Source organism: Dysidea avara, chromosome 15 (genome assembly GCF_963678975.1).
Source record: "Dysidea avara chromosome 15, odDysAvar1.4, whole genome shotgun sequence".
In the NCBI taxonomy this organism is placed as follows: domain Eukaryota; kingdom Metazoa; phylum Porifera; class Demospongiae; order Dictyoceratida; family Dysideidae; genus Dysidea; species Dysidea avara.
The window spans coordinates 4277097-4289108 of record NC_089286.1 but is presented as its reverse complement, the minus strand read 5'-3'; the positions used below and the strand labels follow the sequence as shown (position 1 = coordinate 4289108).

At 37.4% G+C, this 12012-nt stretch overlaps 1 protein-coding gene across 1 annotated transcript in view; it reads left to right on the top strand.

The window, feature by feature from the left end:
- LOC136246072 (adhesion G-protein coupled receptor V1-like) overlaps nt 1-12012 on the top strand; it is a 251552-nt gene that overhangs the window by 209682 nt on the left and 29858 nt on the right. Inside the window, exons 34-36 of the mRNA XM_066037520.1 lie at nt 10468-10674; nt 10749-10886; nt 10939-11145. Of these exons, the coding sequence (XP_065893592.1) occupies nt 10468-10674; nt 10749-10886; nt 10939-11145 (552 nt within the window). The remainder of the gene's footprint in view (nt 1-10467; nt 10675-10748; nt 10887-10938; nt 11146-12012) is intronic.

Here is a 12012-nt window from a genome sequence, read left to right as displayed (position 1 = left end):
ACAGTTCTTGATTCATATTACTGTGTAACAGGTTGAACATAGCCGACAGCGAAGCGTAATGGATACTTCACTTTTCAGATGATACTTGATACAACTGGGGCGCGCAACGCCATTTCAGATGCGGTATGCGTGGGTTAACCAGTTATAATAAAATTATTTACAAAAACAAGTTAACAAACAGAGCACAGTAGGGATATAACACTTCTTATTGTTTTACTGTGATTTGATATCATGCACTACTCCAGCTTGTTTTGGTACTTTTTTGTTGCGCTATGGTCCCTACTGTGGTTGAAAACTCCAATTTTTCTGTGTACTTGTTTAACTTTTTTTGTAAATAATTATTATGACTGGTGAATCCCACGCATGCTGCATCTGAAATGGCACTGTGCTCCCCAGCCATATCATATTATTGTCTGAAACGTGAAGTATCCATTACGCTTTGTTGTCAGCTATGTTCAACCCATTACACAGCATTACAAATCAAGAACTGTTCGAAAAGCACCTCTGCAATCAAAAAGCCACTATGAAAAATATTGACGAGTTTCATTACGAAGGAAGCCATCACATGCTACCAGCATTTTTTTTGCACACTTTTCGCTGTCAGCTAAGATGAATGGGACACAAAGGAGGACACTGGTAAGTTTTTGAAGAATGCATTGCATGCACTGTGGTATGCCAAAAGACACCTCTTGGGCTGAAACAATGTTGAACAGTGAAAAAATCTAGCCCTTAGCCGTTATCGAGTTACGCTTGTCTGAAGGCATCAGTTAGTTACTCAGTTAGTTACTCAGTCAGTAGAAAATTCCATTAAATATATTTTTTTTAAATTCCGTAGCAATATTTTGAAGGCATTTCAGGTCGATCTGGAACCTTGTTTGGGCCTAACCAATACTACCTCATCATCATCATCTGGGAAAATTGAGGCTGGTTTTTGGGTGATGTTATTTCGTGAGCCATGCCTATTCCTTTGTGGTCCCTACTATACAGTACAATGGTACTGTATAACGCATTCGGATCCATACCACACAATTTTGTTAGTTTAAGTACATTGTTATTGTTTGTATGTTCATTTATGTAGCTATAACTGTATCATTCAGTCAGTCAACATACAGTGTTAATGAAGGTGCTGGACCAGCACAATTTGAACTAGTTCTTAGTAACCCATCATCAACTGATATTACTGTACAAGTTAGAGATACTCAGAATACCGCCATTGGTGAGTGAAATAACATCATCACAAATTGTTAATCATAGTAATAATGTTACAGGAGGAGGTGTTGATTATGATTCTGGACCATACACTGTCAGATTCACTGCTGGAGTGATCCGTACTACATTTAATGTCCCAATAAATGATGATAATATCTTGGAAGATGATGAGATGTTTAATCTTGATGTTGACTCATCCACATTACCTACTGGTTTTACTGTTGGTGCTATTAGTAATAGTTCAGTTACCATAGAGAAAGATGATTGTAAGTTTTGTTGTTGTTTCATCATTGCAACTGTATTGTGTATTGTAAACAAAAGATAAATGACATAATTATACTGCCTGCAGCTATGCGTGTGCAATATGTTTATACCATTATACTGTGTCATACATTTACACTTTCTCACTGACCAAAAACCAACCTTACGGTACCTTCTGAGGTACATGTATGACGTCCACAATTGCCTTCAGTGCAAATTGAAATGTGTCCAATATGTTGCTATGAATTAAAATAGTGATTTCTACGTATAATTAACTGATGCCCTTGGGCAAGCGCAACTTAGATGGCACTTCAGCCCTACAGATTCTTTTTGGTATGCCACAGTACACACATCATAAACTTACTTTATTCCCTTTTTTGTGTCCCAATTCTTTTTCCTTGTGGTATGAAAGTGTGAATTCATGTAACATGTCTGTTATGCCTATATGGGGAAAAAACTACAGGCGCTTGAGTGCAATGGGCTACAGAGTTGGGACTTGTGTCATTCTATTCACCATGAACTGCGGAATTCATCAATCAAGGGTGGATTTAGGGGGGGGGGGGGGGGGGGGGTGCTTGGGGCGCTGAAGCACCCCCCTCCAAAATTTTACAATGAGCAAGTTAGGAAGCTTCTAGAAGCTGTAGTACAGGTGCAGTTGTATTTTATACACATGTATGGGCAATAAAAAGATGGAAAGAGCAATGGGAATAGCTAATCTTATCCAAGAATACTCTAATAGAACAGTCTCTCTAATAGAACATCCAACATTAAAACTATAATTTTCAAGAAGTTACCAGAGTGTAAGCTGAAATTAAACCTATTCTTCTAGACCTGTACTCTGCTACCCTCACCACTGTACCAAACATCCTGTCATATACCAATCACTTCAGGTAAAAGATTTATACCTTTAATGTACTATAAATTGTATAAAACATTATTAATTGAAAATATATTCTGAAAATAACCTTTTCTGTTAAATAGTTTTAAGATTTTTAGGCTCTGCTACAAACTTGATTCTTGGGTTGAAATGCTTCTCTTGCAAGTAAAACAATAGTCTTATATAATACTGAATTTCATAGCTTTTATAAAGCTCACAAGGCTGCAGCATCTGAGAACTGTTTATTTTTGTTTCCCTTGCTTGATCAAATCCCATGCTACATTTGTATAAATCTAGTAGCTTTGGAGTTTGTACTATCAAATCCCTTGAAGCTCAACTTTAAGCTCAAATGATACTGCAGCATTTATGATTATCACAATCATTGTGTGCTAAAAAGGAGTTAGTTGTGGCCAAAAACTAGTTGTATTTGTAGACTAGTTGTAAAACAATTATAATCTAATCCAAAACAGCCAAGCTATAAAAAAAGTGTGTGGCCCTCAAAAAGGCTATGGTGAAAAAGGATGTGAAATCCAAGGTGGCGGCCAAGAAATGGCTGTGATGGTAGGTTAATGGTAAAAATTTTAATAACGACAATTCAGGTGAATTTTGTGCCAAGACCAAGTGGCACCAAATTCACCTGAATTGTCGATACCCATATGTTTCCACTACTAGTTCTTTAAGATGTTAGTCTAAGATTGAATTTTAACTACATGGCTATGCCCTTTAGTTATATTGACCATCTGTAGGGGAACAATGGTATCACATAAACAAAGTGACATCATTTTTCACTCAAAATTACTACCAAATTCAATCTCAATAGGCCAAATTTGCAAAATTTTCCTGTGGGGGCATGCCCTCAGACCCTCCTAGATGGATGTGCTTCTCACACCAGTTGTATCAACTATCTTGCTACATATATAAATGTCCATGTTAGCACTCCCCCTTCTGAAATCCTAGATTCGCCCCTGAGATTCAAGGTATAGTTTTGGCCTAAATACATAAGCAGACACACAACTCATGTTTGCTTTGAAGTAGAGAAACTGTAATAAAGACATGTAGTTAATTTATATATTTCTGAAGTAGTTGTTAAGATCAGAGTAGCCGTGGACTGGCAACCGGTTAAACTTTACCCGATGCGAACATGCTGTTGTACCATGGCACGAACAGCACCAACGAAGGTTGATTCTTTTGTGTTTTAGTGCTACTGTGTTGGTCGTTCACTTCCAGGCTCCCACAACTACAATGAGTCTGGAGTGGACAGAACTCCACGAAGATCAACTTGCAAAGAGGCCATTAATTTACCCAGACATGTTCTCTGGTGAAGGCAGTTTCAGTCAGTGGATTCAGCACTTCAAGAGGGTTGGTGCCATTAACATGTGGGACGAGCAGACTAAGTTGAGGTGGCTACTCGTGCATTTAACTGGCAAAGCTTACATGGCACTCATGTGAATAAAGAGCAACTCATACCTGCAAGTCAAAGAATTGCTTCGCAAACGATTTGAGTTATTGGTCAGGATTGATCTGTATAAGGCAGAGTTACAGTGTCAAAATAAGCGAGTTGGGGAGACATTGTTGACGAAGAGGCAGTATATTAGTAGATAAAGCTTATCCAAAGAGTGCAATAACCTGAGTCACTATGCAAACTGACTAGATTGTCAAATAGCTTTTGATGTGAAGCAATGTCATCCTAAGACATCATAATGGAAGCAGTTACAGCTACTGTCGAACTTGAGACATATTTGCTGACTATTTCAAACTTCAGTACTGGTGGCAATGATACTGGTAGTAATGCTGACACACCAGCAACTCAGAAGCATGTTAATGTACTAGATATAGATGGGCAACCCAATCTCATGGAGATGCTAGTGAAATTTGCTGATAAACTGGAATGCTTAGAGCAGAAGAGTAGTGAAAGGCAACATGATGGCAGCAACACCATTCAAAACAGAGAAGGAAAAAAAGGCCCCAGCAAATCATTTGTCATGTTTGCAAGCAACCAGGACATTATGCCCGTGAGCGTGCTATTATGAGTCATTCAGTGATTAAGGAAGCATCACCACTGATAAGGGAGGTATATGAATGTATTAATGTCATCCCTGATAATTATGTGTATACAATTGCCATAAATAGTGTACATGTCCAATTACTCTGGATCTATGATTGTTGACCTGAATATACCAAACCAAATTTTTCGGCAGGAGTTGATTGTAGCAGATACTTTGACATCGATTTCGCTCAGCAGAACGCTTGAAGCGATTTCGCTCAAATTTGGAATGTGGAGTGCTGAAGTTGGAGGGCATGTCCACAGCAAAAATTGTCTTGTTTCATCAAGGCAGCACAGAGCTACAGAGGTGCAAAAATTGAGTTTTCTTTCTTCCTGTCAATATACTCACAGGTGTTGTGAGCCGGCTTCTTGGGCCGCACGACACACTACACTGTAACTTCAAATGGGTACAAATGACCCAAATTTTGGGTTGTTTTACCTGCAATTCAAACAACCGATTTTTTGGTAGTAATGACCCAAGGATGTACTTCGTTATTTTAACTTTACAAGATATAGTCATATTACCCAGATGCCATTATTTGTTTGTTTGTTTACATTAATTAACATCATTAGTAATAACATGCATTAATCTATCTATGACACATATTCACAGTAATTGTTACATACATACTGCATCTTAATACTTTAAACATACCTGATCTTATAGAGTTTTCAAATTGTATATAAAACCTATGTTCTCCATGTTCACTTTTGATTGTGGGATGTAACACAAATGTTACAACAGTCAGTGTACTGTAAATTCATGTAGCTGGTCATCTAATCTGTGCCATAGTAGACTTGACCATGCACACTGAAATTACCCAAATATGTTATTTCAACATCCTAAGTGAACAGTTATATTGACCTACCCTTGTTATTTTGACTGATTTAGTCCAAAATCCTACCCTACTTATAACTACTTTTAGATGGTCATTTTAACAAAAACGTTTGTAGTTTAAATTTACCCATGGAGGTTGAATTGATCCATTTGAATTTACTGTGTACCGTGTGTCTTGATATGACACCAGTTTTGAATACTGTCAAGGTCTGCCTGTAGCTTGTGGGTATCCTCAAGGGTCTTAATAACTGTATAGACCTTAGAATCGTCAACAAAGAAACTCAAGTCAGTATGAATGATGTTTGGTATGTCATTAATATATAATGTAAATAATAGTGGCCCCAGGACAGATCCCTGGGGAACACCACTTGTCACAGCACACCAACTCGAAGAGGACCTATTCAAAATGACTCTCTGGTAGCGATCCGAAAGGAATCCCTCAAGCCAAGACAGCAGCCTGCCACCAAATCCAACACTAGCTAACTTCTGAAGGAGCCTTTGATGTGGCACTGAGTCAAACGCCTTACTGAAATCAAGGTAGGCAACGTCAACTCCATAGCCCTGGTGAACCGCAATAGTCCAATCCTCGAGAGTCGCTAAAAGATTGGTAAAACAAGATTTCTTTTTAATAAAACCATGTTGGCAATTAGCAACAACTTATTTTCATCCAAAAGCTTCATCATTTTAGACCTAATCAAAGTTTCCAGAACCTTTATTACTTGAGATGTCAAACTAATAGGTCTGTAGTTTTCAGGGCTGACTTTGGAGCCCTTTTTAAAGATAGGTGTTATATTTGCTCTTCTCCAGTCACTAGGAAGCATACCAGTACTTATAGATTGTGTAAACAATAAAAATAAGAGTTTAGCTAAACTTTCAGCACAATTCTTTAGTACCTGTGAATGTATGTTGTCTGGTCCAGGGGCTTTATTAGGTTTTAATGATGCCAATGCCTCAAAGAACTCAATTTCTGTCATACATATGTCAGACAATTGATCAGCATTAGAAGGGAGGATTTCGGTAGTACCACAGTCACTTGTAAACACTGAGTGGAAGAAGTTGTTAAGAACTTCAGCAGTTTCTCCATCATTTCCAGTAAGGGTACCATCAGTTTTAACAACTTGGCCAATTTTGGGTTTTAGCCCAGATTTGTCCCTCATATAGCCATATAGAGCCTTGGGGTTAGCATGAAATTTATCAATTAATTGTTGGTCATGTTTAGCCTGTGCAGCTCTTGCCATGGACTTTACTTTGTTTCTTTTAATGGTATATGCAGCATAGTTAGAGGATTGGTGAGTATATTTAAATGTGGAGTATAACTGCTGTTTCTGGTTGATCGCTTTTGCAAGTGAGCTAGACCACCATGGAGGTTTATTTGATGGAATTTTTTTAGCAACTTTTGGAACATATTTATTGACAACAGACGTAACCTTTTCCTTAAAGAGGTTCCAATTGATATCAATAGTATCATTGCTGAGTAACAGGTCCCAATTAATTTCATTAAATTCTTCACACATAGCCAAGTAATTTCCTTTCCAGTAGTTGTAAGTACATGGCAGACTCTCAGCAGTTGGGTTGTCAAACAAACATTCATACTGCCATGTCAAACAGTCATAGTCACTAGAACCCAATGGAGAGTAGTGTTGTACAAATTGAATGAAGTTAATATCGAAAGTAAACACTAAATCAAGAAGAGAGGATCTTTGACCACTTCTATGACGATTAAAACCAGTCACATGCTGAAATAGATAAGCATCATTAGTAGCATCCAGTAAGTCAGCAGCTAGGGATGATGTATTCCCTGCATAGTCTAAGTCCTCCCAATTGATGCCAGGAATGTTAAAATCTCCAATGAGTAGAACTTGAGAAAAGTTAAGTTCATTAATACTTCTAATGGCAGATAGTAATCTACAATTATTGACGTTACTTGAGGATGGAGAACGGTAAACAATACCAACAAGAAGCCGTTCATTGCCGCTCAACTTGACACTACACCACAGTGAATCATCAACATGAAGGTCCATTAAAGAAATACACAATGTGGCTGGTAAAGACTCATGCAGATACAGTAAGACGCCACCACCAGTTCCAGACCTTTTATTACCACGAAAAAGATTGTAACCCTTCAAACACAATTCACCGTCACTGATAGAGTCATTACACCAGGATTCTGTTATACCTATCACATGATAATCAGAATGAGCCACCAGGGCTCGAAGCTCAGATAGCTTATTTGAAATACTTTGAGCATTGGTCAAAAAACAGTTTAAAGCCGTATTAGTAGGGGTGTGATGCATAGAATGTGTGCAGAGGGAAGGTTTTAACCCCCCCTCTGCACAATCCTGCCGTTTTTTATAAAATACTTCTTTCCACTTTTGTTCTTCTCTGCCAACTGGATCCTTAAGTCCTTATTATGTTGCTGTTCACGAGGGGTCAAATCTGGTGTGATGTAAACCTTCTGAATGTCTTCTGGGTTATCTCTGGCACGAAGCTTTGTACAGTTGTACAAGAGCATAGCCTTGTCATGTTCTGATTCAACAGATACCTTAATCAGCCTAGGATCGTCCTTTCTTCGGCCTATCCTATTGGCATCGGTGACATTAACCTTAACCCACACATACTTGTCAAATATTGAGGCCACATTACTGATGTCATGTATCTTTTCCGATCCACTTTCAGCTGATGACTCTGCAACATTATGTACTATTACGCTCAATCTCCTTCTGCTTCTCTCTTTCTCTTCAATAATATAAGAATTTAAAACTTCAGAGGTAGAGTTGAATGTATCAAGATAAACGAGGCCGACTCTGATGTGTAGGTGATGCCATAGGAGAATCAAACTCTTCTGTATGTGAAACAACATTGCTTGAACTACTTCACATAATCTCTAAATTCTTAAGTTTTTCTTCAATAGACTAAAGTTCCTGGGAAATTGTTTCCTTTAAACTGAGAGACACACTACTTTGCACAGCATTAGTCAAACTTTCAATTGTACAAACTTGCCCAAAATTACTAGATTTGCAAACTTGCATTTGTAACTAGTGAACGACAAGTGAGTCTAGGTAGAAAATCGCGGATGACGCAACTTGCATTTGTAACTAGTGAACGACGAGTGAGTCTAGGTAGAAAATCGCAGATGACGCTCGTCAATTAGAGTAGTCGAAGAAAATGCTCCCAAACAGTCTAAGACTGGACCAGCAGGACCGGAAAATTGTCTGTCTTATGTTATCACTAACAATCTAAACACGGTAGCACTGCTATTTGGGGTAAAGAAATCAAGCGCAAATCAAAGCCACTCACAATCACATGATATTTTTTTCCATAGTAATGTTATACTAATTAGTAATTTTGTAGTAAATCTTGTTTTACTATTCTTGCAAATCTTAAGTAAAACAACTAAACAAGGTAGCTGAAGCAGTGAACAAAACTGCAACTATCAGTATAATGGTATGATAGTGCACTGTTTACAGTAAGATGGAATATAGTGGTAGCTGGTAGGATGGAATTTCCATTCAATGTGTTACTTCACAAATAATAAAAAAACAAGTGCAACATTATACCATTTTATTACAGTAGTCAACAATGGTGTTCTAATGATATATCAGTTCAAAAATTCATGCGAATTTCAATTTTCAGTCTTAAGTAATGGCCTATTAATGATTGGGCTATATATTTATCACTAAACCAACCTTATAGTCTAACTTTGCAAATAAGATTGTATAAAAATTCTTGAGTTGCCAATCATTTTATATTTAGGGAATATGGTAGTAGCTAATATATTATAAAGAAGAATTGGGGAGCATATTCATTCCTTAGGTGCTGTAGCCATTTTTTGTTTTCATATGTGACAAACCAGTCATACTGCTTATTTAACAGTATAGAGAAATGCCGGTTTTAAGCATTCCATGTGTTGTAACTCTCCAGTGGTTGAAACTACAGTATGTGTACTAAATTTTCACATGGATTATACCAATAGAAGTATCCCTGTAAAAGTGGCCAACAGCTAAGGTTTTAACTCTGTGTTCACGTGAGCTCCAAAAGGGGTGGGTAGCAGGCCTAAGCAGAAGCTGGAGGAGGGTAAGAAGCTGTTTATAATTTTCTTTACGAGGAAGGCCAAGTTATGGGCCATGCAGCTCTAACCTAATTACAAGGACTGAAGACTTAGCTTACAGCAAATAGGGTGTAACAGAAAGGGGACCAAAGTAAGGAAAAAATTCCCTCCTACCCCAAGATTCGAACTGCAGGTCACCCAATATCTAGTTGGGGCCACACCCAGTCTTCCTCCCAGTGGGATGGATTTTCTTCCTTAAACTGAAGTATTTATTATTGTTAACACTCCTTTATATGATCACAAGTATTCAGTAACTTTTAAGAGTTCTGTTGTTGTAATTTCTCTACTCAATCTTTCATTCTGTTTAGTAGTCATCACTGTCACCTTCAGTCAGTCAACATACAGTTTTAATGAAGATGCTGGACCAGCACAACCTGTACTAGTTCTCAGTAACCCATCATCAACTGATATTACTGTACAAGTGTTCAGTACTGATGGAACAGCCACTGGTGAGTAGTAAACAGTGTTGCCATAATATATTATATAAGTAATATTAATATAGACTACCTTAGATATAAGACAGCTGTTTGTGATGACGATTTCTGTCACAAGATGCAGTACTGGGGTTCTGGGGATAATCGTCGTCAGTGTGCCTTTTTGGGGCATTAGAGGTTGTAGGTACAACTTCCCACATCTATGTACAGACATTGTCAGTTAAAACGTTCAGTTTGGTGACTTCGCTAGCCTATACACCTAATCTATGCAAGCTATGTGTAGCTCTAGACTGCTCTATTAGAGTATTTTAATGCAGGTGACTGCTCTGTTAGTGTGTTTTGATTTTAATGGAAGGATCCTACAATGCTGCAAAGAAGAATTGGGCTGTGTATTAACAGGATGATCTTAATCAGGCATTTTCCATTAGTCATTTCCATTCCAGCTTTCCATCCTGCTCCCATGTTCCTATAATTCTAAATTGCATTATGGTTAGACATATATGTAGGATTTTGTCTGTTGTCCGGACATTATCATAAGCCCTGGTAGTAAGTACTTAGCTATGTATTATCTGTAAACCATGAATACATTTTATCTGTGGTATGCATCCAAAATAAATTATACACCAACATATACAGAACATCCTTTTAGTATCACACTAATGAATGACTTTAAATACTACTAGTACCATCTTACAGGAGGAGGTGTTGATTATGATTCTGGACCATACACTGTCACATTCACTGCTGGACAGATCAATGTGTCATTTGATGTGCCAATAAATGATGATATTATATGTGAGGGAATTGAAGAATTCAATCTCACCATTAACTCATCTTCTACACCCAAGTTTGTTACTGTTACTAATCCTCATCAAGCAACACTAACTATAATTGATAATGATTGTGAGCATTTTTCTTGTATTGTGTAGTTGACATTATATTGAGGTCATGTAGCAAGTGTAACACTCATTCTTTAGCTTGTACTGTCACCTTCAGTCAGTCAACATACAGTTTTAATGAAGATGATGGACCAGCACAACCTGTACTAGTTCTCAGTAACCCATCATCAACTGATATTACTGTACAAGTTAGAGATAATCAGAAAACTGCCACTAGTGAGTGAAGTAACATCATCACAAAATGTTAATAGTGGTAATAATGTTACAGGAAGAGGTGTTGATTATGATTCTGGACCATACACGGTCACATTCACTGCTGGACAGACTAGTGTGTCATTTGATGTTCCAATAAATGATGATGAGATATTTGAAGATAATGAAAGTTTCCAACTGAGTATCATACGTAGGTCACTACCTGATGATGTTACTCGTGGTAACCCTGGAAGAGCTACACTAACTATTGTGGATAATGATAGTGAGTTACTATAAGGAGCATTGTAGATTTGTCTAGTTAGGTAATGATATATGTGACTATCTCAGCATAGTTTTCACTTGGAGATAATTTGTAAAAGAGTCTCAATTGAATAGCAACAAAGTAATATTAGTGATTTTGAAGTGGAATTTTATTTTGCTATTCTTAATAAAGCTAAGGTAGCTGAGGCAGTGAACAAAGCTGCCTGAATGAATTTGTTCGTCCAAATCAGTATCAACATTTTCCAATACAGAACTTTTTTTCTTAATTTTTTTTTTCCTGGGGTGATAAGCACCCCTTGCCACCACCCCAGCACCAGATGGTAAGATGTTGGACAAAGGTATGATAATATACCATTTATGGAATGGAGTAGTAGCTAGTACCTCAAGTCAGTGCATTACTTTACAAATAAAAAGTAAATGCATGCGTTACATTATAAAGTATTCCAACATTGATTCTTTATAATAAGATCAATCCAAAAATTCCTGTAAATTTCTATTTTCATTTTAAGTAATGGCCTATTAATGATTGGGCTGTCTATCACTAAAAAGTAATGTATAGCTTAACTTAGTGAATAAGAATTCTTGACCTGCCCTTCATTTTATTTTATGTTTTGGGAATATGGAGGTAGCTAATAAAAATAATAAAGAAGGATTGGGGAACATATTCATTCAATAAATACTGTAGCTGTTTTTGTATTCATAATTTGTCTCATATCTTGTAAGATTGTTTTGGGAAGCAATTCAACCTAAACATAAATTTCAAGGCTACAGAAACAGAGTTTGTTTGGCTATAAATGGTCTCAAGTGAAAGCTGGTTTTGGCAAAGTGCAAAGCCAGAGGAGACGGTCTGGTTGGTCAGGCCTGAGCC